This window comes from Erythranthe guttata, chromosome 14 (genome assembly GCF_056151865.1).
Source record: "Erythranthe guttata isolate IM_541 chromosome 14, IM_541, whole genome shotgun sequence".
NCBI classification, from domain to species: Eukaryota; Viridiplantae; Streptophyta; class Magnoliopsida; order Lamiales; family Phrymaceae; genus Erythranthe; species Erythranthe guttata.
The window spans coordinates 26,370,387-26,395,000 of record NC_142546.1 but is presented as its reverse complement, the minus strand read 5'-3'; the positions used below and the strand labels follow the sequence as shown (position 1 = coordinate 26,395,000).

At 35.4% G+C, this 24,614-nt stretch overlaps 8 protein-coding genes across 10 annotated transcripts in view; 5 read left to right on the top strand and 3 right to left on the bottom strand.

The window, feature by feature from the left end:
- Positions 1–2,884, top strand: part of TIC40 (hydroxyproline-rich glycoprotein family protein) — a 5,024-nt gene extending 2,140 nt beyond the window's left edge. Inside the window, exons 5-14 of the mRNA XM_012992864.2 lie at positions 1–44; positions 215–321; positions 405–465; positions 656–734; positions 1,011–1,051; positions 1,560–1,605; positions 1,869–1,963; positions 2,149–2,252; positions 2,359–2,406; positions 2,535–2,884. The exon at positions 1–44 is cut by the window's left edge and continues 218 nt beyond it. Coding sequence (XP_012848318.2) covers positions 1–44; positions 215–321; positions 405–465; positions 656–734; positions 1,011–1,051; positions 1,560–1,605; positions 1,869–1,963; positions 2,149–2,252; positions 2,359–2,406; positions 2,535–2,591 — 682 coding nt within the window. The 3' untranslated portion in view covers positions 2,592–2,884. The remainder of the gene's footprint in view (positions 45–214; positions 322–404; positions 466–655; positions 735–1,010; positions 1,052–1,559; positions 1,606–1,868; positions 1,964–2,148; positions 2,253–2,358; positions 2,407–2,534) is intronic.
- Positions 2,885–3,178: 294 nt separating this feature from the next.
- On the bottom strand, positions 3,179–3,821 carry LOC105968226 (type 1 phosphatases regulator ypi1-like). Its single transcript, XM_012992849.2, has one exon. It carries the CDS (start codon positions 3,663–3,665, stop codon positions 3,303–3,305), a length of 363 nt encoding a protein of 120 aa, XP_012848303.2. The 5' UTR covers positions 3,666–3,821; the 3' UTR covers positions 3,179–3,302.
- Positions 3,822–6,047: 2,226 nt separating this feature from the next.
- LOC105968232 (D-isomer specific 2-hydroxyacid dehydrogenase family protein) lies at positions 6,048–8,755 on the top strand. Its single transcript, XM_012992861.2, has 10 exons — positions 6,048–6,307; positions 6,392–6,528; positions 6,700–6,844; positions 6,930–7,057; positions 7,349–7,420; positions 7,587–7,713; positions 7,803–7,921; positions 8,030–8,071; positions 8,152–8,364; positions 8,475–8,755. The coding sequence occupies exons 1-10, from the start codon at positions 6,112–6,114 to the stop codon at positions 8,541–8,543; spliced, it is 1,248 nt and encodes a 415-aa protein (XP_012848315.2). The 5' UTR covers positions 6,048–6,111; the 3' UTR covers positions 8,544–8,755.
- On the bottom strand, positions 8,666–10,186 carry LOC105968211 (F-box protein At4g09920). The gene is made up of 2 exons (XM_012992832.2): positions 8,977–10,186; positions 8,666–8,889 (listed from the first exon to the last, which is right to left on the bottom strand). Exons 1-2 carry the CDS (start codon positions 10,057–10,059, stop codon positions 8,797–8,799), a joined length of 1,176 nt encoding a protein of 391 aa, XP_012848286.2. The 5' UTR covers positions 10,060–10,186; the 3' UTR covers positions 8,666–8,796.
- Positions 10,187–10,470: 284 nt separating this feature from the next.
- LOC105968234 (uncharacterized) lies at positions 10,471–12,328 on the top strand. 2 transcript variants are annotated; one of them, XM_012992863.2, is made up of 3 exons: positions 10,471–10,612; positions 11,418–11,545; positions 11,823–12,328. In XM_012992863.2, the coding sequence occupies exons 2-3, from the start codon at positions 11,449–11,451 to the stop codon at positions 12,041–12,043; spliced, it is 318 nt and encodes a 105-aa protein (XP_012848317.2). In that variant the 5' UTR covers positions 10,471–10,612; positions 11,418–11,448; the 3' UTR covers positions 12,044–12,328. The 2 variants fall into 2 exon arrangements, with proteins under 2 accessions (XP_012848317.2, XP_088670192.1); XM_088814066.1 differs by lacking the exon at positions 10,471–10,612 and adding an exon at positions 10,735–10,847.
- An 8-nt stretch (positions 12,329–12,336) lies between these two features.
- LOC105968237 (protein disulfide-isomerase 5-2) lies at positions 12,337–14,848 on the top strand. 2 transcript variants are annotated; one of them, XM_088814065.1, is made up of 6 exons: positions 12,337–12,482; positions 12,874–13,002; positions 13,160–13,263; positions 13,330–13,703; positions 13,987–14,294; positions 14,392–14,848. In XM_088814065.1, exons 1-6 carry the CDS (start codon positions 12,444–12,446, stop codon positions 14,701–14,703), a joined length of 1,266 nt encoding a protein of 421 aa, XP_088670191.1. In that variant the 5' UTR covers positions 12,337–12,443; the 3' UTR covers positions 14,704–14,848. The 2 variants fall into 2 exon arrangements, with proteins under 2 accessions (XP_088670191.1, XP_012848321.2); XM_012992867.2 differs by lacking the exon at positions 12,337–12,482 and having other exon boundaries at positions 12,536–13,002.
- Positions 14,849–15,771: 923 nt separating this feature from the next.
- Positions 15,772–21,643, top strand: LOC105972978 (phenylalanine--tRNA ligase beta subunit, cytoplasmic). Its single transcript, XM_088813672.1, has 19 exons — positions 15,772–16,065; positions 16,157–16,212; positions 16,335–16,435; positions 16,675–16,804; positions 16,893–17,008; positions 17,217–17,283; positions 17,511–17,552; positions 17,901–17,942; positions 18,110–18,186; positions 18,403–18,529; positions 18,621–18,788; positions 19,238–19,366; positions 19,467–19,568; positions 19,658–19,792; positions 19,883–19,957; positions 20,635–20,742; positions 20,967–21,062; positions 21,149–21,232; positions 21,372–21,643. The coding sequence occupies exons 1-19, from the start codon at positions 16,008–16,010 to the stop codon at positions 21,438–21,440; spliced, it is 1,782 nt and encodes a 593-aa protein (XP_088669798.1). The 5' UTR covers positions 15,772–16,007; the 3' UTR covers positions 21,441–21,643.
- A 135-nt stretch (positions 21,644–21,778) lies between these two features.
- On the bottom strand, positions 21,779–24,368 carry LOC105972979 (receptor homology region, transmembrane domain- and RING domain-containing protein 2). The gene is made up of 4 exons (XM_012997969.2): positions 23,969–24,368; positions 23,095–23,325; positions 22,541–22,945; positions 21,779–22,454 (listed from the first exon to the last, which is right to left on the bottom strand). Exons 1-4 carry the CDS (start codon positions 24,096–24,098, stop codon positions 22,006–22,008), a joined length of 1,215 nt encoding a protein of 404 aa, XP_012853423.2. The 5' UTR covers positions 24,099–24,368; the 3' UTR covers positions 21,779–22,005.
- Positions 24,369–24,614: the final 246 nt, after the last annotated feature.

Here is a 24,614-nt window from a genome sequence, read left to right as displayed (position 1 = left end):
CGTTAAAGATGAAGTAGAACAAGAGACTGGACCAAAGAAATATGGTATTTCCCAAGCCCTTAAGTGTCCTCAATATGCATATTTGTTGTTTTAATGCAGAACATTGAAAGAGGAATTATAAATATTTTCTTACTCATTTTGGTGGATCTTCTACATTATGTTCCAAAGTGCTTTCCATACCCCGTGATCTGAATCAATTTTATTGTTGTTGCAGCTTTTGTAGATGTTTCCCCAGAGGAAACATTGCAAAAGAATGCCTTCGAGAACTACAAAGAATCAATTCAGACAGATTCACCAAAGGATCCCCAGTCTTCACAGTCAGTAAGTTGGACACTTATCAGGGACTGCTCTTGTAATTTATGATGGCATTATTGTTATTTTAATTATTTGAACATCTGCAAAAGGTTTCTCAAAATGGCACGGCTTGGAATCAAGGAGCAGGCGGTTCAGAAGGCCCCACTACCAGTAAGTTGGGAAATCATTTATCATTCTTATGTAGCTATTGTGTTTGCAACAATATACTGAGCTATGAAAAAAATACTTGGAATTATCAGAGTTTGCGAATTCAAGAATAGTTCTTGTTTCTGAAGTATGTTCGTATTTCACGAGTTCTGATAAGAGATCCCAAATACGCATTTACTCTTTCAATGAACAGGTAAAACAGCCCCTCTCATGTCAGTGGAAGCATTAGAGAAAATGATGGAAGATCCAACAGTACAGCAAATGGTTTATCCGTATGATAGCCTCTCTCCTTATATTCGATTTTCATAGAGTCTTGTAATATCGATAAACCTTTTATTTACATATGTCCCAGGTCCAGTGATATTTTATAAATATAACCATTTAAATGAGAAGGACAGTGATAGCTCCACTTATTTATATTTTGACTTGATTTTCTGTGTAGGAAACTATATCCTTGAAAACTATCTAGATTTTTTAGTTGCTACCTATCTTATGCTTAGTATTCGCAATAAATCATTTACCTACTATTGATTCATTTTTCCTTATAGTTACTTGCCAGAAGAGATGAGGAATCCTACCACCTTTAAGTGTAAGTTCATTACTCCATTGAACTTCGATTTATACCTCGATTTTAGTTATATGCAAGGCGTTATGTTTCATGCTACATGTCTATTTTGTTGCAAAAGAATGGCAAACCCAAGTCTCCATCAATTTTCTTTTGCAGTAGCTGATAAAAAAGTAATGTTTTGCTGTAGAAGTTTATTAGGTGCTTATTGAGTCATTCGTTCTATATTGTAATAAATTTGCTTCTATTGGGAGGATTACAACAGAACGCTAAAGAATTCAGAAGACTTTTGTGTGTGACACAGCATGCAACATTTCCTTGACATTCTGGAGGCAGTTCGAAAAACTGCAAATTCCTTCCTCACAAAGTTTCTTTTTATAGACCATAATAATCTTTAAAAAAACTGAAAAATCTCTATTTTCTGTCATAATATGTTCAAATATGTGCATTCAGACTTGTCTGATTATGATTTGTACTTTAGTCCCATTTTCTATCATTGCAATTCTTTATGGCCTTTGCGTATATGCTACAGGGATGCTACAAAATCCACAGTACCGTCAACAGCTTCAAGACATGCTGTAAGTATTCTTCAATGATGATCATGCATATGTTTTAATTTCTGCATATCTCATGAGTTGCGCTTCTCATGGATTCAGCAAAAAATGAATTTGCTAATTTCCATACCACATTGTTTTCACCACTTGGTTTACATTTCTACACTGTAAGTCCACGAAATTAGGAAGTGAAAAAGTTGGTTAAATTGTTGATGTAGTGAATAAATTTGTCTTTATCTAATCATTCAGAATCTTGTACTAACTTCTTTTCTGCTTTATATTTCCAGAAACAACATGGGGGGAACTCCGGAATGGGACAACCGCATGATGGACTCGTTAAAGAATTTTGACATCAGCAGTCCCGAAGTCAAACAGCAGTTTGGTGAGTATTGTAGTAATTATTGTTAGCTCCTTGTTTATTTACCGTAAACTTCATTCTTTTTAAACTGTAAACTTCAGTCTGAAATAATAAAATTAATATTTAATGTTTATTCCGAACATAAAAGATAAAATCGAGGCTCTTTTACTTTCATCCACTTAGTTCCTTCTCCGTTGTGTTTATTGCAGATCAGATAGGCCTTACTCCTGAGGAAGTCATATCTAAAATCATGGCCAATCCTGATGTTGCTATGGCATTTCAAAACCCGAGAGTTCAAGCAGCTATAATGGATGTATGTAACTTTACTTCCTAGCAATAAATGCCTGTTCGCAAATTATCTTGCCTTTTCTTGATGTGCTTATGAACTTTCTGGATTTTGTGTTTGATCATTTTTGCAGTGTTCTCAGAATCCTATGAGTATTGCCAAGTATCAAAATGACAAAGAGGTAAGATTAAATATAGGCTGAGATCTTTGCGGATTTCGTTTATGGAACTATTTGTTGGATGTTGGTTTATGGTGAACCTTAGTTTATGTTGCTGCACTTGGATTTTGAATATAAAAATCTGTTGACAGGTCATGGATGTATTCAATAAAATATCAGAACTCTTCCCAGGCGTAGCGGGTTCTTAATTGTGTATAGCCACTCTTTTGTTTCCGTGCTAGAACAAGAAAACGCAGCCAGCCACAAATTACTGCTTCCCAAGTGCAAATTCACAAGAGAAGGTTGGCAGCATCATTAGCTTGGTTTATCAAATTCCAGTATCTGCATTTTGGTCATCAGTGAGTAATAGTGTAATACATAATAGTTGGCTCCGGCACACACTCTAGTTCTTCGTACAAGTTTTGTTAGCTGTTCCATCCATTTGAATACTAAATCGTGTATACTCGCGTACTTGTGCCTTCTATTTATTGTAACTTCATAATGACCTGTGAATTTCCATAATGACCCACAACTTCGGTTGCCAATATAACTCTACGGAGATGAATAATTCATAATTGAACCGCATATAAACAAATCATTCAGACGAAGCACAATTGCTCATATGAAGTTGGTTGGTAACCAAGACACGCTACGCAGTCCTTTTTATTAGGTAAATTTGGAACACTTGCATCAAATGGTAATATTATGAAGCATTGAGCAACTGGCTCTTCGTCCCCATTAAAATCTTAAGAATAGCAAAAACTTACATGACGACTGAGTAAAATAAAAGGCAAAATTGGAACAGAAAGCAAACCAGTAATTATTATTATTATTTATACCGATTATGATCAGTATCGTCCTGAAAATACACGTACAGACAGACAGACAGGGTCCAAATAACAAGTCAATTAAGTAAGGGGTCATGCCTCCTCGTGGCAACAATTTCCCTTGGCGTCGTGACTTTGTTTATTATTTTCTTCATTTTTTCTTCCGTCGTGATTGTGATCGTGATCGTGATCGTGATCGGAATCATCATCATCATCATCATCATCAAAAGGCTTTTCTTTATGAAAAATGCAGCATTTTTTGGAACTCTTCTTGTTCATAAATTCATTATCCACCGTTCCTTCTTTCCACGACACCGACTTCTTGGGGCGCCTCAATTTCAAAACTAAGGAATCCGTAATTTGTGGCTGCTGTTGACTGGACGATGACGCCGTTTCTAGGATTATCGTGGTGGATAGTGCGGGGATTATTTGTTGTCTGCCGGACGATCTCGCCATTGTTATTGTTATTGTTGTGGGTGAGTTTATTAGGTTTTTCGATTTGGGGGAATTTCTGTTTTATAGGGTTGAGTTGAGGATTTGTTGGGGGTGGATTTGTTGGCAATGGGCTGGAACCACTATTACCGGACACCCCTTTTCTTTTCCCCTAAATTTATTTAAGGGGGGTGCTAAATCCTACACTAAAAGTTACTAAATCCCGCACATAAATAAAAAATATTCTCTCTCTACCAAAAATATTCTCTCTCTACAAAATATTTTCTCTGACTTCTCTCTAACTTTTTCTAGGGTTTTCCACACAAAAAGTTACTAAATCCCGCACATAAAAAAAAATATTGTCTCTATACAAAAAAATTATTTTCTCTCTACGCTCTATTTTTTCGACTTCTCTCCAACTTTTTTGTAGGGTTTTCAAAATACTAAGAAGTCGTCAAAAGTCATTTTTGTTACGTAATAATCATCAACTAATGAGTTCAATACTTTCTAACGACAATCCATTTCAACCGAATGTAAGATTTTAATTTTTTTTGCCAAAAAAATCATCATACGCAGATGGCAGACAACTTGGAAGACGAAACAGATAGCGCGCACATGTTGGGCGCGCAGTACACTGTATTCGCGTCCAAGGTGGGCGCCGTCTTTGATGCTTCCGCTTCTACTTTAGATGCGATCCGGTGTTGTGTTTTTTTTTTTTTTTTTTATATATGTATATATTTTTTTTATATTTTTTTTTCAGGATAATGGGGAAGTTGATTATTCTGAATATTTTCGAGTAGTACAATTGTTTAATTGTAGAGCCAATTTAATACAGTGGGCGAGAGACACATTTGAAAGCCATGGCATTAAGCTAAGTATAGGTCATACTTTTTGTGATAGAGTATACGTCACTCTGATTGGTTTGGGAAAAAGCATGTGAAACGAAAGAATAGATGTGTAGAAAGTACAAAATGTACTGGCACAGAAAAATATGTAATTGTGGTTTCCAGGTGACGGGGGCTCTACAAGCAGAGGATAAATGGGAACTCTCTATAGTTTACGGGAAGCATAATCATCCTCCGGCTTTGAAACATGGTATTTATAAACAACTCTCGCAGAAGCAGTATGAAGTTACCGAGATGTTGACGAGAAGTCACGTGAAGCCTAAGAAGATTTTAAACCATCTTCGACATGAAGATCCAAATATTACCACTTCGTTCAAGACTCAAAATCAAAATTAAATTGATGGGCGGAAAGACAGTTATTCAACATTTGATGCAGTGTATTGATGAGAGCAAGTATATAGAGCGACACCGCGCCGATTCAATGACGAATGAGGTTATTGACTTTGTGTTTGTTGATCCTCGAATTCCTGATATGCTCATCGACGAGGCATCTGTAAAAAAAAAAAAGAAAAAAACAACTACGAAACATATTTATTAAACATTTAAAAAAAACATTTAACATAAATTAAGCATTTATTAAAAATTTGAAAGTTATTTAGTATTTATTAAACAAGTTTAAATATTTATTCAATATTTTTTTAATTATTAAATATTTATTAAACATGTATTCAATACTAATTATTTAATTCTAAAATATTTATTCAGTATTTATAAAGTATTAAAATTTTATTAATCATTAAATATTTATTAACAATTTAATAAATAATTGAATTAATATGAATAAAAAAAAAAAAAAAAAAAAAAAAAAAAAAAGAACGCATTAGCCCTTGGCTTCCAACCCAGCCGCGCCCCCCCAAAACCCCACACCTGCCATGACGTGAATTTCATGGCAGGCACCCCACCCCCTCCCCACCTCCCCCCTCCAAAAACCCCACACTTGCCATGGACTCGAATTTCATGGCAGGCCATGAACGTGAATTTCATGATAAATAATAAAATTGAATTGAATTTAAAAAGAAAAAAAAGAGAGAGAAGAGAGAAGAAAACTTTATTGTACCGCTAATTAGTAGAATTAATTTGAGATAGAATGATTACTTTGATTGTAGAATAAATTTGAGAAAATTTTCTTCAAGTTCGAATCTCGAATTATAGTATTGTTTTTATGATGTTTTTGTGCAAGCGTGAGGGGAAAAGAACTTGTTTGGGGAGGAGAAAAAGACCGACGTTTGAGATTTTAGAGAGAGAATTTTTTTTTATTATGTGCAGGATCTAGTAATTTCCATGTGGGATTTAGCATTTCAGTTTATTTAAATATATACTTCTACTACTACTAGGTATTTGCAAATAAATAAGGTAGTTGATAGTTGCGTGGTGCAATATTGAGATAAAAATTTATTGAAGGACTACTAGTCAATTTTTGTAAGTATTGGCAGTAGATCGAAACTTAAGATGAAATGAGGGACTGCAAAAGAAATTATGTACAACTAATTAATCAAATACTAACAGTGATGGTCAGATTCAACGGTGATGAGTGGTGAGAGTGCATAATTTGATTGTCCGCCCTCATGTACACTAAAACTTGTTCCCGTTCATTATCAGTGGTGGTTCTGAAAGGCCTGTTTGGTGGTAACGGACTTACCAATGTTGTAAGAAACACAACATCATCATCATCATCATCATCGTCGTCGTCGTACGGAATAGTTGCCCCACCCTCTAAAAATACTGCTGCTCAGCAACAGCGCAACTGCTCATCTTCCCCAGGTAAAAAAAAAACCCATCTTTAATTTCCGTTAGGGTTTTACATTTGTGTTACCTGAAGTTTTATTTCATTTCATTTCATTTCAGGTTTATTAAAAAAAATAAAAGAAATGACAGGTGACAGTAGCAATCCCATTATTACTCGTGTTCTTTTTTGTGGTCCACATTTCCCTGCTTCTCATAACTATACAATAGAGTATTTGCAAAGCCATCCATTCATTCAGGTGCTTTTTTTTTCTTCTTCGATTTTGTTATAATCTACATGTACAGATGTACTTGTCTGTGTATATCTATTTATTAATAATATCTGGGTTTATATTCTGTTAGCTGAATCAGTATCACAGGGTCCGTTTCTTAGACCTCCCTCTGCTGAATCCTTTTGTTCAATTTGGTAGGTTGATGTTGTCCCCTTAGATGAAGTCCGAGAAGTTATCGGGAATTATGATATTTGTGTTGTCAAAAGTCTGAGGTTAAATGCAGATATCATCTCTAGAGCTAATAAAATGAAGCTTATTATGCAATTTGGAGTTGGCCTCGAAGGCACGTCTCTGACTTTTATGTTCATTTTACTTTGCAATTACCAATTATTCATATTAATGATGATTTCTTCTTGAATGTAATGAAGGTGTTGACATAAATGCTGCTACAAAACATGGAATTAAGGTTGCCAAGATCCCAAGTGATGGCACTGGAAATGCAACTTCATGTGCTGAAATGTCCATTTATCTTATGTTGGGACTCCTCCGTAAGCAAGTTCGTCTATTTCATCACTCTTGGATTTTTCATTTATTTTCATACGTTGCTGAGACATCAATCTCTCTATAAATTAACTTTGATAACTTGGGAACTTTAAATAATGATTATTATATATGTCTTTTGTTGAAACTCCATATTAGTTTGAAAATTGGTGCTTGTGTTGTGTACTTCATATTAAGAAGTTTCTCTTTATCTATATAACTCTGTCCACGAACATTTTTGTGGTATGAAATCTCTGTATAAACTATATAAAAGTTCCTTCATTTTTTCCTTTTTCCATTGCCACAGTATGAAATGCAAGTTGCTGTGAGGCAGAAAGTACTTGGGGATCCAATTGGTGACACGTTGCTGGGAAAAACGGTGAATTACTTTTTTACAATTTCGTCCGGAAATTGTTACCTATGTTCTTTACAGTAATGCACAAAATTGAACTAGGCATTATCATCTTTAACTTGCTACATGCTTGTAGATTTGCATATTTGGTTAAATAAATTTAATGCACAAAAATCCACTTACCTGTGTGTAGGTATTCATCATGGGATTTGGGAATATTGGGATCCACTTAGCAAAGCGCTTGCGGCCCTTTGGTGTGAAAATTCTTGCTACTAAAAGGAATTGGCCTTCAGATTCTCAGAGCTCATACAAGTCTGACGGTATGGTGGTTTACTATGTTAACCAATCAAAATATGCTATAAAATATCAAAATATAATAATTAATCAACTTGTAATTGGATCTTTTCAGTGTCAAACAGTCCCCATGATGATGATCTTGTGGATGAGAAGGGTGGTCATCAAGATATTCTAAAATTTGCAAGCCGTGCTGACATTGTTGTTTGTTGTTTGTCAATGAACAGTGAAACGGTAACCAATTTCCCGATGATTCGAGCATACTTTACCAACCATATTGTTTGAAGTACATTATCTTTTCAGGGCCTATATTTATTTTGCATGTGATTTTATTGCTTTCAGGCTGGCATTATAAACAAGGATTTTATATCTTCCATGAGAAAGGTTCGTTGACTTGTTTATAGAAATTAATTATATTAGAAAAGAAATAAAAAAAAATACTCAGATTTCTGATTGTATTTTAGGGCGCCTTACTTATAAATATAGCACGAGGGGGACTGTTGGATTACAATGCGGTACTCGATAATCTGAAATCAAGTCACTTGGGAGGGTTAGGAATTGATGTTGCATGGACTGAACCATTTGATCCCGATGACCCAATTTTGAAGTTCCCCAATGTCATAATCACACCTCATGTTGCTGGAGTTACTGAAAATTCCTATAGATTCATGGCCAAGGTATTTATTTATTCATCGTCTAATAAACATAATCAAACTTTTCAATCAGTTTATAATTTACTCCAAACATCCCAAAGTTTAATCTCGTCTTTTTTGACTTTGGTTGGCAGGTTGTAGGAGATGTTGCCATTCAACTCCATAAAGGGGCATGTTTGACTGGAGTAGAAATTGTCAATTGATCAGCTAGATACTACGCAGGATCCGTAATCAAATATGACAAGTATTAACTGGAACTCTGGCCGGCCACTGGGTAAAAGGTAGATGCATTTATTTATGTCACAAGTCAATTGTGAGGTTATTGAAAAACAGAAACTAGTACTAGAATTTGTATTACAGAACTTGTTCACATCATAATAATAATAATACGGCACCATGAATTGGGAACAATTAATATCATTCCTCTCAAATAGTTTCATTAAGTGCAGAATTTCCTCACTCTACCATCTGGTTATGTATAGCTACAAGACTGTTGAGTGAGAGAGGGATTTCTACCGTATGGCTCGAAATCGAGGGTCCAGAATCCTCCTGTAAACACATAAACAGACAGTTAAAAATAAGACTAGAGAAAATGGAGAAGAACTTGTTGTCAAAGGAAAAGCTAATAATTAATACCTGGTGAGGAAAAGTGAAGGCCAATGCATCTTTAAGTTCATACATAGGGATATCTTCTTTGCAATTGACAATCTTCAGAATCTCAAATCCGGGCATTTTCTCATCTCGTAATTCAGGAAACGCATCTATTACCTTCATTGTTTGGGGTGATATTTTGAGGACATTAACATGGTGCATCTGATGAAGCATGCTGAATAAAGTTTCTGAAGTTGTCATCATTCTTTCACCTACTGGAACACTTAACTCTATACATGCTCTATCCAAACACGGCATATCTGTCCTGAAATCTATTCTTGTAATAGAACCCTGCAACTTAAAAAACTCTAGGTTAGGAGCATTCACACCGATCATGTCTTCCCATGGACTCCTCCAATACCTAATCTCCAACTTCTTTAGATTCAAGCAATTTACATCCAAAACCTTGAGTTCGTCCCCACACCTAATCAAACACTTTACCAATACCAACTCCTCAAGATTCGGGCACCCTGTAAAAACCTCCCCATTATAGTTTTTGGCCGAGAATTCAAAATTCTTGAGGCGCAAAATCTTCAAGTTGGGCAAAACAACAGATTTGGGCAACTCTATGCTGTCTCTACGAGCATCATTCAAGTGCAAAGTTATCAAGGACGATGAAGTAAGCAACAACTTGGGCAATGTAGCAGGCCTATGGTCTTTGGTGTTTGCTCGGATTCTGAGATGATGGATATTGCGTTGGACGGCGTAATGGATGCATTCCTCGATGAATATTGAGGTCACCCCTATATGCAATGAAAGGCGAAAACTCTCGAGGTTCTTATAGTCTTTTCTGAGCTGCAAGACATGGCTAACGTTTGTCTCGAAAGAACGACTAATGGCATTCAATCCAGGGAAACCATGTGAATATTTTGAACTAGTCAACTTGAAGTGAAGACTTGTTGATGAAGCCCAAGCATGTTGATATTGTGTGGACAGAACAGAGGTTCTAATGGCGGATTTGGTATCAAGAAAAGAGAGTATTCGACCCAGAATATCATAGGGTAAACAGCTCAGTCTATCCACACCGCAATTCACCTTCACTTGTTCTTCTCCTCTTTTTCTTTTCATGTTTTCCCTGCTGTGATCATGGATTTCCGGTCAGGGTTTTTGAATATAAATATCAGAGAAGATGGCGGAACAATCTTTCTTGAAATTAATTCAATTTACGGTGAACTTATAGCAACGATAGACGATCAAATATATAGGCGTGAGGAGCTCATCAAAACAAAATAAAGGAAAATATAGGAGGAGAGATGAATTAACCCCGGCCCACTTAAATTCATTTGGAGTATCAGGCCCTAAAGATAATAATTCAGTCCACAAGACTAAATAATAAAATAATTAATTAAAAGAGAGAGAGAGAGAGAGAGAGAGAAGAACACGTTAGAGAATATTAGACGTACTTTTTAACCTTATTATTCAGTTCTTGTTGAGAATTCACTGCTTCTATTCGATTGCTTCAATTCTTGGCGACTCATTAGTCAGTACCCCAAATTCTAACCAACTACAAATCGAATCCTTAAAAGATCGTGGATTCGAGCCAAGTTTGACGGAGATTGCAGGCACAAAGTAGATCTTGGGAGGAAGAGGGGCGATAATATCTAACTAAATTCCAATTGAAGTAAGTTTTTTTGTTATCTATTCATCACATGACAATGATTATATTATTTTCTAATACGTAAATGATTTAAATGTTTGTTGAGAGCATCGATAAAACTGAGTACTTTGGCTGATTGTTCTTGTTCTGGGATAATCATGTTGAAGTCCACCAGGTGTTTGTGGATATGCGTCTTAGAGTCAATGCCTCTCTGAATTGTGTTTAAATTTTATTTCTTTATTGTTGTTCCAACTGAATTGTAAGTCTCTGTTTCTGAAGACCTTCGTTCTTGATGTTTGTGCTTGATTATGTAGCAGCCTCTTAAAATTGCCAACCTGGTGGACAATTTGGATTAGAATCCTTATGAAAACAACTTTCATATATCCGAAAAGTAGATCCAGATCATATTATAATTCATTAACTTAATTACAAATTATTCTTTGGTGACTTTCCAATTTTTACTTCAGTTAATTCAGTCCATTGGCTCTTCCTAAAGCTATTATATTTGCTCTTCTAGTATATAGATTGTTGCTAAAATTGTATATACAGCATAGGGTCTAAACAATTATGGCCTTTCTGGCTTAAGTCTTAACAGTCTATTCGTAATTAACAAGGGGTGGTAATTGGTGAAAAAATTAAGATTAGGTTAAATACTTATTTCATTTTGACTTATTGAAGATTAAGTTCGAGACTGATTACTTATTCCTCGTCACACACTGACCAATTATTTTCTGGTATTGCTGAATTATATGCCTCATCCTTGACTTGCAGACCTGCAGTTCATTTGTTCTGTGCAATGTTGACGTATGTTTTATTCAATGCCTTGTAGTTTTAACTTTTCATACGCTTGAGGAGCAGCTATGATGGGGGTGGTAAGCAAATTCTTCATTGCATCCATGCTTATGTGGGTAGCTCCTGTTGCAATTTTATATGGATTCAACCACAATTTGTTCCCTGGTAATTTTCCATTTACAACTTAATATCATCGTCAGTTTTTCTTCAAATTGTAAAAATGATAGCTTTTTGTGAGCTGTACAAAACTTGCATTTACATGATCACTGGTACTAATATTTGGCCATGGATCACCCTGATTCTCACACAAATACATGGTGCATTTTGCCTCAATGAAATCAAAAGCAAAATTGTTATATTGCGGGGGGATGTTTGAATTTGTAATTGGATGTTTTCAATAATCGATTGTAACAGCCATTAATTTGTGATGCATGTAGAACAGGTTGCAGTGGATTGTCCCCTGAGTCGATGACAGTGTGGAGTGGAATCCTGGCGGTGATATCTGTGAATGTAGTTATAGTATTCTACATTTACTCAGCCATGAAGGAGCCCTCAGACAAACATGTACCGGATCCTAAATTCTTAGCAGATGCAAAGGCTAGCATAAAGCAGCCTGTTCCAACTGAACTCGACTCCTCATCGGATCGTTCAAAACAAGAATAGTTGTGATGTTAACTAAACACTATTCCGTGGGCTGTAAAGAACGAAATTGATAATGAGCATAAGCCCCTCCTCACATGAGCATATGGATCTCCTATATTTTCGCCTTTCTTAAAAGTCATACTTCACTTGGAGGAAGTTTTGATTGGAGAGTTTGTGATAGAGCACAACGTAGGTACATTGTGTAGAATTTGGTGTCAGTTTTCCTTTTCAAGAATTTTGATTGATTATTATTGGTGTTAAAAAACCCATCTTTTTATTTTATTGTTTACTAATCTCATTAATTTAGCTTGTTGGATTTTCCTTGGTTTTCAATTTAACTGCTTTTTAACGCAAAAGTAATAAAACCAGAGTTGGCAATTACCTACTGCAAGAACCTTTACAGACCAACGAAACTCAGTTCATGCCAACTGCCAAAACCACTCCAATTCAACCTAAACAGGTATAATCAATTTTCTAATTGGTATAACATATTCCACTCTCTCTTTCTCTCTCAAATTTAAAAGGTTAGGATTTATTTATTCAAAAATATTGCTTAGATTATCTATGAATTTTTTATTTTTTATTTCATAAAAATATTTTTTACTCACAATTTTCCGAAAAAAGAATTATTAAATTTAAATCCTTGAAAGTTAAGACTTTGTATTAATGACGGTAACCAAATCTTGGTGGTTAAATATTAGTAACCAAATCGTAGTAATCATATTTTCGATATGCCTCTTCCTCCCCTAACGACCCGCTCCTCTTTCTCGCCTTCCCCGCTCCGGCTACTGATCTTATTCTCGTTACTTTTTTTGCTTTCTCCGGCGATCACCTCATCCGAATATCATCAGTTCAATTTAGATGGCAAAGTATTGGAGCTCGACGACTCTAATTTCGACGCCGCTATTTCCAAATTCGACTTTATTTTCGTCGATTTTTATGCTCCCTGGTGCGGCCACTGCAAACATCTCGCGCCTGAGGTTCGATTTATTTTCTTGACCGACCTTGTCTTTAAATATTTGAATCTGTTAATTAATTTTTTTAATGGTTTGTCTGCGAAAACTTTGTTGGGGATTTTTTTAATGGTTTGTCTGCGAAAACTTTCCTGGTAACTAATATGAACGCCCCCCATTGCAGTTGGAGAAAGCAGCTCCTATTCTAGCTGGATTGAATCAGCCAATAGCTGTTGCAAAAGTAGATGCTGACAAGCACAGAAAGCTTGCTTCTAAGCATGACATCGAGTATGTATTTTTGGAATTTAGTGTTATCCACGTAGTAAATTAACATTGTTGTTGTGTTTAATGCAGTGGATATCCAACTCTAAAGATATTTATGCATGGCGTTCCTACAGAATATTATGGACCAAGGAAAGCTGATTTACTTGTTAGATTTCTGGCAAAATATGTTGCTCCTGATGTCACTGTTCTCAGTTCCGACGCTGCTATAAACGACTTTACTGAATCATCAGCGGGTTCTAATTTCCCTATATTCATAGGCTTTGGCTTGAATGAGTCCACTGTATTGGATTTGGCTGTCAAGTACAAGAAGAAAGCATGGTTTTCTGTTGCCAAGGATTTCTCTGATCAAATCATGACATCATATGATTTTGAAAAGATCCCTGCTTTGGCTGCAATTCATCCAACCTACAACGAACGCAGCACTTTTTATGGTCCATTTGAAGGTTAGTTTGTTACTCGGGTGTAAATTCTGCCCTTTAATTTCACTAGCTATCCAATCAATATAAGTAAGGTCTTTATTTGAGGTTTTGCTAATTTTGAGTTCAAAATCTTCTAGGTCTTGTTGCCTTTATACAATTAGCATTAATTGTAGCAACAAAAGGGAAACAAAAAAAAAAAACCCAACTTTTCTTCATTCTACGAGTACGGAAAAAAATTGCGACTTGTGTAGTTTCATTAAACATAAGATGGATGTAAATAAGTATTCTTTCTTGCTGTGATTTGCAGAAAAGTTCATTGAGGATTACATAAAACAGAGTCTGCTCCCTCTGGTTTTGCCCATAAGTCGAGACTCACTGAAGTCGCTCAAGGATGACCAAAGGAAAGTTGTTGTAACTATCTTGGAGGATGAAACAGAGGAGAAATCTAAGGAACTATTACAAGTCTTAAAGGCTGCTGCCGCTGCAAATCGTGACTTAATATTTGGTTACGTAGGGTTCAAACAGTGGGGGGATTTCGCCCAATCATTCGAAGTTGACAAGAAAACTCTGCTTCCAAAGATTGTTGTATGGGATGGTAAAGAGGAGTATGCTTCGGTAGGTGATACATTCTCTTTTTAATGTACATTTTATTATTTGGCCCCTTGAGCTTCAAAAGTTGAATGATTGTGTATTGCATTTGGTTGGAGAACAGGTAATTGGTTCAGAAAGCACAATAGATGGAAGAGGAGACGACACGAGCACACAAGTGTGGAGATTTATGAAAGATTACAGAGAAGGAAGGGTAATACAAAAACGTATAGCTGGCCCTACATTGATGGGGTTCATGAAATCACCGATAGGAGTAATAATTGTATTACTTGCTATTTGTTTGGTGCTGGTAGTAGTTGTGATCCTGTCTATGTTTAAAGAGGAAACTCTCACTGTCGGGACTCGTGACCAGGTCGATCAAGGAGTAAGCCCCAATCTTCACCCTGAATTGCGTGGAACTGTCAAACAGGACTGATTTTTTAATTTATGGACAAATATTTGCTACTCTTCTTGTTTCAGATTTCGCACCTCTTGTATACTTCTTTTTCTTTCTCTTCTGTATTTGCAATTTTGGACAATTTATTTATTTTAATTAATGAAAAGAAGTTGTTATTTCTTTACATGATCAATGGTGGCTACAATGCCGGGATGGAAATCATAATGGCAATTCTGTTAAAAAATAATCGTAAATCGAAATTTTGGAAATTGAAATGAAAAAAACTTTTGCCTAATTTCGGATATGAATTTCATTTTTTATCCAGCTACAATATAAAATACATAATAATATTGATATTATAAAGGATTAAATACAAAAACAACCCCGTACTATGGACTTTGTATCATTTATCCCCCTGTACTACACATAAATACAAAAACCCCCCTCACATTGCATTTTTTCTAGAATATGACGAAAATACCCTACTCAAACACACACACACACACACACACACACACACACACATATACATATATATTTTGAGCCATTTCCCACTATATATTTTACTATTTTCAGTCAATTTTACGTTGAAAATTTTGGTATTTATATTTTTTTCTTCAAAACATCTAATTGCTTACGTTTTTTTTATTTTCAAAATAAAACCTTTTATTTTTATCATTTTGAGTTTCTTCATTTTTTTTTCTTAAATGTCTTCCGGTAGTTCAAACATCCTAAGATTACAAACATTTTTACAATCCTATTATTGTTGAGAATTTGAACTAACGGAAGACATTTAAGAAAAAAATAAAGAAATTCAAAATGACAAAAATAAAAGGTTTTTATTCAGAAATAAAAAAAAAATTTAAGTAATTAAATGTTTTGAAGGAAAAAAAAAAAAATTCTCACGTAAAATTGACCGAAAATGTTAAAAAAATATAGTGGAAAATGGCTCAAACAAACACTTATATTTATAGGTTAAGTAGGGGTATTTTCGTCAGATTTTGGAAAAAATATAATAGCAGGGGGTTTTTGTATTTATGTGTAGTACATGGGGTAAATGATACAAAGTCCATTGTACAGAACCCTATTATAAATGTAAATTTTGGATGAGAAAATCGAAAAATCAAAATTATTTCGGAAAATCAAAATTGGATTGGAATTTCCGCGCTGCTAATAATGTACTCGTCAGTGATTGGGCCTGAAAACCTAAGATCTTTAATCTTTAGATTACGGAACAGGTAGCCCAAGAACTGAGCCCATTTTGCTGCAAATGCGCAATAAACATTAGAATTTAGAAATCTTTCCTGGTCGCTCAACTGTGATAGCGCCGCCGCAAAGTCACCATGCCTACCGTTAGCGTTGGCAGAGATCGCCTCTTCAAAGCATTGGGCCGCACCTACAGTTAGTGACTATGACTTCTCTTTGTGCATGTATACCTCTTAAGCCGTATCTGATTTTTTGTTTTTTTCCCCCTTATTTTCGCTGCCTATAGCCGAAGAAGAGTTCGACGATTTATGCTTCAAGTTCGGCATTGAGCTCGATGATGTGGTATGTGAAAATTGATATTTAGATGAATTAATTTGGGACAGGCTGGAGTTTGATTTTTTGGAACATTATGAGCTTATATTTCATCAATTGAGAAAATTTTCTTTGGATTAATGTGAAACCAGACAACAGAAAAGGCCATTTTACGAAAAGAGAAGCATTTAGATGAGGAAAAGCCATCTGAAGATGAGGAAGTGATTTATAAAATTGAAGTTCCAGCCAACAGGTAATCCGTTCACTACGTCATATAAATAATCATTTATCCATATGTCGCAAGCTGATGTTAGGTTTGATCAGAAGTGTGGAATGAGTTACTTTACAATTGTTGGAACTTGGAAAGAAGGCTCATAGTTTGTAAAAGTGGAATAAGTTACTAGATTTTAATAATGCCGACTTGAGATTTTACCTAGTCTGAAATGTGGTGAATGGGTTGTCTTTTACTGGACTTAAAAATTATAATTGCAGATATGATTTGCTTTGTCTCGAGGGGTTGGCTCAAGCTCTGCGCATATTTGAAGGGCTTGATCCAATACCTACCTATAGTTTGGCAAACATCGGTCAGGAATCTATGCTCAAAATGCATGTTAAATCAGAGGTTTGCACTGCCGAAACCTAGCTGGTGGTATCATCAACTTAGATGCTTATTTTTTCCGTTGCTCTAATAGTGGTTTCTCTCACTGCAGACATCAAAGATTCGCCCATATGTCGTGTGTGCTGTTTTAAGAGGTGTTACATTTGATGAAGCTCGATATAATAGCTTCATTGATCTTCAAGATCGGCTTCATCAGAATATCTGCCGGTATTTTTCTGGTTTAATTATAGACTACCTCTTAAATAATTTTTGTCTCTGAGTAAGAATTCATCTTACTAATAATTAGTAATTTATGAAACATCAAGGAAAGTCGTATGGTAAGTTAATTCCATTGAGTGGCTGCATTATCGTAGTATTTGAACTTTTTTGTTCATTGCTCCTTTTGGTTTATTTTATTATGCTTGTATCTATGTAGGCGAAGAACCCTTGTTGCTATTGGCACACATGATCTGGATACGATAGAAGGCCCTTTCACATACGAGGTATAGTCCGATGCTTCTTTTTGTTTGTATTATAATTTCAAACACGATATGCAGTTTAAACTTTCCGTTCCCAGTGTTTCTATTACCACATAAAATCAATTTAAGAACCTGGTTTCCAAGCAGAACAATGTTTCTCTTGTTTTCAGCTCATACTATTCTATTCCAAACCTCCAATATATTTTGATTTGAAAGTAAATATTAATAAATTTATGCTGTGTAATTTCCAGGCATTACCACCACCGGAGATAAACTTTATTCCACTGAAACAGGTACCCAACCTTTTATGTTTAGGCCTTTTCTGTAGCCTCTATTTGAGATTGATTCGGTGCTACTATAGGAGTCAACTTCACAATAAGTTTCTCAACTAAAATGTAGTGATGCTGCAAGCAGTTTCTTGTTGCTATGAATAAAACTAATGGCACTATATAGTGTCTGGTATGCACATTTTTCTAACACTTCATACAAGCTTAAATGAAAATGCATCACTTAAAATCTGTGTGTCGAAGAGCCTAAGACTATAGGTGTTATCTTGTGTCTTGTTCATCAACTTTTTACCCAATATCATAAACTTATATTTACAATATCATGCTGAACTTTTGAAATCTGCTATTTTTCAGACGAAGAACTTCAGAGCTGATGAACTAATGCAATTTTACAAGGTGAGTCCTACAATTGATTATACTTCATATGGTTCTTTGTCCTAATTGCCATAAAATTCCTGTCATGTACAGTTGGATCCATTTGTTTATCACTTAATTGTATATGCATTTATTGCTGATATTTTGTGATATATATATAACGATAATTTCGTAACTTTGTTTTGCAGTCAGATATGAAATTGAAGAAATTCTTGCATATAATTGAGAATTCGCCGGTTTTCCCAGTCATATATGATCGTAGCAGGTAGTATATTTTTTTTCTGAAATCATAAGTTCTGTTATTGATCTTCACTTTGTCCTAGACTTATACATTACTTTCACCTTAAATATGACCAGGTATTCTCCTGCTCCAGAAAGTCTTATGTCTATGATACCATGGCTTATCATGTTTTCAGATATTGCTAGTGTTATGCTTGATATAACATTGATAATCTTACAAAACCTATGCATTTTTCTGCAGAACTGTTTTGTCATTGCCTCCAATTATTAATGGTGCACATTCCGCCATTAGTTTGAAGACAAAGAATGTCTTCATTGAATGCACTGCCACAGATTTGACAAAAGCCAATATTGTTTTAAACACAATGGTAACAAGGAGAATAGAACCAGTGTTCTAATTCTTGGAATGTGTTTTTTCTTGTTACTCATTGTTTGCGTGTTTGCCCATTTGTTATGCAGGTAACCATGTTTTCAGTGTATTGTGAAAGGAAGTTTGAGGTGGAGCCTGTTGAAGTCATATACGATGATGGAAAATCATACATTTCCCCTGATCTGTCTCTTTACCAAATGATGGTGAACTTATCTTACATCAGCAGTACAATTGGAGTCTCTCTGCCAGCCCACGAGGTATCATATTCTGTGTCTTGATTATTGTCAATTATAGCCTTTCAAGTTGATGTCTGTGAGTTTCTCCCTTCATCTGCATGGCATCAAGGTATACCAACTGTTGCTCATTATTGTTATATACTTTTCAAGAAGTGATATGATAATATGAACTTAAAATTGTAATATGATACCTCAAGGCTGCATCACTACTTTTGGTGTCTCGCTTGGATAAGTTCTTGTACGCTATAACTCTTGCCAGGTGTGGTTTTTGATTTAATGAATGAAAATCAACAATTCTCCAAGTCTATCTTAATTCTAACATTGGTTATTTCATGTTCTTCTTAGTATTATTTTCTACTTAGCTTGTTTAAGAACTGATGTGACCTAAGTTCTCTGATAACTGTGTGGTTTACGTACTCCTGGGCACTCGCACCATAACATTGATAACTTGATTGTGAATTGAATTGCAGGTTGCTCGCTCGTTGAATAAAATGCAACTGCACGCAAAGCACTCTGTACTGGAAAATAATGAAACTGGTTTCACTATATCTGTTCCTCCGACAAGAAGTGACATTCTTCATCCTATTGATGTGGCTGAGGTACTGGCTTTGATGTCTTTTTATGTCACAGAAGGTTGTCTTTATTGGCCTGTTTTTGTACTGATGCGCAGAAGTATTCTCTTTACCCCCACTTCTCTAGGATTTCGGAATTTCTTATGGCTACAATGAAATCCCAAAAAAAAAATTTCCATCCGTGAAGCCACAGATATTGAATCAGTTCACTGATCTTATTAAAGAGGAGGTAGGTATCGTAGAACCTTATGCATTTCTTGGTTTTGCTGTTCATTTACAGTCTTGATTTTAATCTGAAATTGTATTTTTGCCTTTCAGATTGCCATGGCTGGCTATACGGAGGTCTTATTATTTATACTATGTTCATACAAAGAAAATTTCACCATGCTTAACCGGAAGGATGACAAGTCAACTGCAGTAATAAATGGAAATCCTCGTACTGCTGAGTTTGAGGTTTGGTTATTCTCATTTTGGAACTGCTTTTCTCTTTTTCTTTATTTTCATAGATTCCATCTTATGATAATCTTATTTTAACTTTTGCAGGTTTCTCGCACAAGCCTTATGAACGGAATATTGAAAAGTATTGGGCATAATAAAGACCACCCAAAACCAATTAAAGTATGAGAACATTTACTATTCTTGCTGTTATGGGTGTAATTGGTAGATGTTTTTGTATAATCATTGCAGACTATAAATTGATGTTTTGCTAAACCAATTTAAGATATCAGAAAATTTAATATGCTTGTTGTTTTGTATATAATTAGCAGAAGTCTATGACTTAAAATCACAGACCTCTGTCGCCCGGATTGGCCAAAAATCCGATGAATAAGAATTCGCTGTTGACTTGTTTATGTTATAAGCATGGAAGTAAAGGTCTTGTTAGCTTTGAGTAGGAAATTGAAAAGCCAGTATAGATTTTTCAATCACTGACTATGTTAAGTACTAATTACTTCGTGAGGGAAGTTTTCCTCTGCCCTTTCTTTTACATATTAGCAATCACATAAATTTGAAGGGACTATACTATTGCAATTGATCTCACATTTGCCATCATGTCTTGTCTGAAAATAAAGTGCATATCATATCAAGAAGTTGGCGTCTGATACTGTGTCTTTCTTGCATGGCTAATAGTTTGTGAAACTGTCTCATTTGTTAGTATACACGTCTCTGAGAAAAAAATACTTGATGTTATCATGTGGTTTGGAAATGTTGCCCTGTTGTGCGTTGTCTTTCTGCATTACCTCAGTTCTTCAATTAACATTCAGTGTTAACTATATATCCATTTACTTTGGATTTAGATCTTTGAAGTGGGTGATGTGGTGCTATTAGATGAGACGAAAGATGTTGGTGCATCAAATCGTCGCCATCTTGCAGCTGTATATTGTGGAGTTACCTCTGGATTTGAGGTATAACTTTTTAATTCACCTAGACAACTCATTTACAATATGCTTTTATTGCATGTAGTTTTAAGATAGGTCCTATGTGATGGTCTGCATGTTACATCTTTGTAAAGATTTCAACATCTCGAATTTGGTCTATAAAAAAATAGCTGTTGTTTCATTCGATTTCAATTAAAAAGACTTGGGTGTTTAACATGAAGTAATTGTGACTGATATTGTTGTTTTTTCAGCTGATACACGGTCTTGTGGATAGAGTAATGGAAGTGACTGGAAATCCATTTGTATCACCTGGGGATAAAACAGGCTACTACATACTAAGTTCAAATGTACGTCTTATATTTTAGCTGTTGAGCATCGTATGTAAAGATTCTTTTGAAATCAAACTGTATCATCACTGTCTGCATGTCTGCAGGAGCCCGAGTTTCTTCCAGGTAGACAAGCAAGCATCATATACAAAGGAAAGCAAGTTGGCACTTTTGGAATCGTGCACCCACTGGTAGCCATATCAACTCTTTATTACTTATGCCTGATTGACTGCATGATATATATATTTTTTTTTTTTTTGTGATTTTCAGTTTATAATTTACTCCTTTGGGTTACTCACCATATGTTATATATCATGTTTGTGATCTCAGGTGTTGGATAATTTTGGCATTCCAGACCCATGCTCCTATATGGAAGTCGACATCGAGAGTTTCTTGTGAAAACGCCAAAAACCCCTATTCATCTAGAGAAAAATACCATTTAAAATTCCTACTCCCGTCCTCTTTTGTCGTATTTTAATCTCAGTTATTTATTTGAATGAAGAAAGTAAACAACATGTTTAAACACCAGCGCAAATACCATACAAATCTTGTTTCTGCTTTGCTTTAGCACTTGGAGAATTAATATCTGGCCTTGATTTAAAGTTTGATGTGAACAATAGTTTTTTTCTCCACTTTTCCAAATATTCACTGATGAAATTGGAATTATCTACTTCGGGACACAAAGAATACCCCTCTATATATACACACAAGTCTGAATACTCTACGAGACTACGACATTCTTAACTATGATTGATCTTTATGAAATACTTTGGAATGTTCTCAGTATAGAATCTCAAACTACATATACAGATACCTCGCAGAAATATCAAAATTCTAAAAAACTCATTCTATAATAACAATATACAATTTTGGTGTCACCCCTAAAACATCCATCCCATTAGTATGGGGGGCAACAAATGAACTCAACACAATCAGCCATAGACAGCTTCATCAACATTCAACATCAACAACCTGGAAGAGACTGAGCCGAAGCAAATGGTGAAAAGCTTGTTGCTGACTCATTATGGTGCAGTGCGTTATGCTGACGACTCGAAGATCCAACATAACTATACGAGGAACCATCGCTTGGCCTTGGAATATACGCTGACATATATCTCGTATTGAGGCCGAGCGAATTTGGTGAAACTAAATACGCACCGTCAGATCTTTGGGAAGACATATTCCTCAAATCCACAGAGCTTCGAGTTGTACTCACATTATTAGCCTGAAGAGAAGCAGAATTGTGGTTATGAGATGATTCCCCAATTTGTAAGGCTGATGAAGAAACTGACAGCAATGGTGTCGATTCTGATGCTGCCACTTCACCGTTACTTGTTCTTGCATCACGTTTGCAGACAGGACAGAATGTTCTCCATGATGTCAGCCATGTATCAACGCACATAGCATGAAATTCTGTCAAAATATTTAACATAGAATTACTCATAACATAACGAATATTTTCTTGATTATAAGCATTTGTTGTAAGAGAAGGCTCTTACTGTGACGGCATGGCAGAATTCTGAGCTTGTCCCCAACATCATAGTCTTCAAGACATATAGCGCATGTTTCTGAAGTACAATTATCCTCCAAAACAGCTGTGAAGATTAGGCTAGGCATTGCTTTCACCAAACGGCTGTTTATCCCATGAAATTCTCTCACTCGTGGGCCCCGTGGGCGACCTCTTCTAATCCTGTGCCTCCGCACAAAGAAACAGGTACCTAAAACAGCTGACATAGCAAGTAAAGAAATGAATGATATAGCCATGATAGACCACGCCGAGTTCTCAAAGCTTGGGGCTATCCATATCTCTGCATCAGCTGCACCTGCATATTTTGCCAGTGTTCGACCAGAAGCTCTCGAAACAAACGCTGCGTTTATCTTTATACCAGCAGGATTACCAGCCACTGCATTTTCAAACTGTCGAATGTTAATGCAAGGCTTCTAAAGCTGACTTGCATGATGACACTCTATTTCAAACATAAATGCTTAAAAGAGAAGATCAAATCTGTAAATTGTAATTGCACAAAGTGGGTTGCAGGATAAAGACAATTACTTGCAACTAAATCACCGTTTTCATTGTCATAGACAATGGCTGCTTTGAATCCTGCAGTTTGGGCTCTTCTAACTTTAGTCTCAAAGCTACACCCTCCTCTGATTATCAACACAAAGGGATATCTTGTGTCGTTAATATTTGGATTTATTTTATTAGTCAGGGACGAGCATGCATCCAATGGTTCTGCAACATGTAATATTCCACATTTTCCAGACGCATTCACTGATGGTGCTGAAACCACAACAACAGACTATTATCACTAATTGCTCATGAACACAAACCGACACGCAATATTTGCTCCATAACTGTTATCTTATTATTAAGGGACAACTCTCAGAAGATATAGGCGTGCACACACACACACAAACACCATTAGATTGATTGCTAAGACATCATAAAAAGAGTGAAATGAATCTGAGCTGTAACTTCCAATCCATATGTAATTTCTTACATTGTTGTATTCAGAAACTAATAAGCTAAATAAAAACAAATATTCCTCAAGAAAAAAATTGATCCAAGCAACTAAATCACTCCAATTAGCAAGTCCACTTTCAAGCTAAATTTCGACGCAGGAGATATTATTTTCCTTACTAGATAAAGAAAAGCTTAAACTAGCATAGCTTACTCAAGCAACTCTCGGCAAATAGAGTTATTATTAGATCATATTTGAACCAAAATACTGAAAAGGGCAAAAAGGAAAAAGAAAAAAAGAAGAAGAGAGAATAAAGAGAGATACGATTCAGTCGAGCAATTCAAAGAAGCATTCTCAAATACTATGATTTTTAAAAAACTCAATACCATCAGGATTAAAATTTGTTCACGAATAAAAAATGAGTTCAGCAGCAACAGATAAAGAAGAAGAGATCAAACTTACCAAAATTAGCTTCAATGTCTTGGAAAGATAAAGTAACATTGTTCCCAATCAAAACGACAGTGCCAGAAACTGCGAAAGCACACATTATTAACCAGAAATTGAAGCACAAAAACACCCACAAATTACCCATTTCTTTCCGACCCTCAAGATCTCGATCAATTTCCCCAACAATACAAAATTATTTCCAACTCTTTCTTCTTCTTCTAAATCTACACCCACCGCGGTTTCAATCAATTATAAAAGTGAAACATCAGCTTCCATAGTGCAGTGTAATAACGTGATTCTTTTAGGGATTTTGCGAAACAAATTCGTTTGCGGGTCGTCAGTCGTATCATATTAGGAAGTCGAAATCTTTAACAATCAAAATTGTAATTTGCTATTTATAGAATCTTTATCTTTTTGTACATTCAAGGATTTTCCTGGCTTTTTTTTTTTTTTTTTTTTGGCAATAATAATTAATAATGTTGCATGGATATATATGAGTCCGAAAAATAATCAAAAAGAATGCATTTCGAACTGACTATTTTGACCCCGAGTTTTCTCTATCCATTTTAGCCCACATGCTGCTGCTACGAGACATCTGAATCAGTCGGTAGTCAATGTTAATAATAATAATAATAATAATAGTTATCATAATTATTCAATC

What these genes read in the sequence shown, in the direction of transcription:
- LOC105968226 (XM_012992849.2), bottom strand. Translation starts at nt 3,665, where the DNA reads ATGGCGAGATCGTCCGGCAGACAACAAATAATCCCCGCACTATCCACC.
- LOC105968232 (XM_012992861.2), top strand. Translation starts at nt 6,112, where the DNA reads ATGTACACTAAAACTTGTTCCCGTTCATTATCAGTGGTGGTTCTGAAA. An exon ending in TGGGACTCCTCCGTAAGCAA is followed by an intron (nt 7,058 to 7,348) that starts GTTCGTCTATTT and finishes CCATTGCCACAG; the next exon opens with TATGAAATGCAAGTTGCTGT. An exon ending in TTATATCTTCCATGAGAAAG is followed by an intron (nt 8,072 to 8,151) that starts GTTCGTTGACTT and finishes ATTGTATTTTAG; the next exon opens with GGCGCCTTACTTATAAATAT.
- LOC105968211 (XM_012992832.2), bottom strand. Translation starts at nt 10,059, where the DNA reads ATGAAAAGAAAAAGAGGAGAAGAACAAGTGAAGGTGAATTGCGGTGTG. An exon ending in CCTTCACTTTTCCTCACCAG is followed by an intron (nt 8,890 to 8,976) that starts GTATTAATTATT and finishes ATGTGTTTACAG; the next exon opens with GAGGATTCTGGACCCTCGAT.
- LOC105968234 (XM_012992863.2), top strand. Translation starts at nt 11,449, where the DNA reads ATGATGGGGGTGGTAAGCAAATTCTTCATTGCATCCATGCTTATGTGG. An exon ending in CAACCACAATTTGTTCCCTG is followed by an intron (nt 11,546 to 11,822) that starts GTAATTTTCCAT and finishes CATGTAGAACAG; the next exon opens with GTTGCAGTGGATTGTCCCCT.
- LOC105968237 (XM_012992867.2), top strand. Translation starts at nt 12,754, where the DNA reads ATGCCTCTTCCTCCCCTAACGACCCGCTCCTCTTTCTCGCCTTCCCCG. An exon ending in GCTTCTAAGCATGACATCGA is followed by an intron (nt 13,264 to 13,329) that starts GTATGTATTTTT and finishes TGTTTAATGCAG; the next exon opens with TGGATATCCAACTCTAAAGA. An exon ending in GTAAAGAGGAGTATGCTTCG is followed by an intron (nt 14,295 to 14,391) that starts GTAGGTGATACA and finishes GTTGGAGAACAG; the next exon opens with GTAATTGGTTCAGAAAGCAC.
- LOC105972978 (XM_088813672.1), top strand. Translation starts at nt 16,008, where the DNA reads ATGCCTACCGTTAGCGTTGGCAGAGATCGCCTCTTCAAAGCATTGGGC. An exon ending in AGCATTGGGCCGCACCTACA is followed by an intron (nt 16,066 to 16,156) that starts GTTAGTGACTAT and finishes CGCTGCCTATAG; the next exon opens with CCGAAGAAGAGTTCGACGAT. An exon ending in AACTAATGCAATTTTACAAG is followed by an intron (nt 17,943 to 18,109) that starts GTGAGTCCTACA and finishes TTTGTTTTGCAG; the next exon opens with TCAGATATGAAATTGAAGAA.
- LOC105972979 (XM_012997969.2), bottom strand. Translation starts at nt 24,098, where the DNA reads ATGGGTAATTTGTGGGTGTTTTTGTGCTTCAATTTCTGGTTAATAATG. An exon ending in AGACATTGAAGCTAATTTTG is followed by an intron (nt 23,326 to 23,968) that starts GTAAGTTTGATC and finishes TTGTGGTTTCAG; the next exon opens with CACCATCAGTGAATGCGTCT. An exon ending in AAACGGTGATTTAGTTGCAA is followed by an intron (nt 22,946 to 23,094) that starts GTAATTGTCTTT and finishes TTGAAAATGCAG; the next exon opens with TGGCTGGTAATCCTGCTGGT.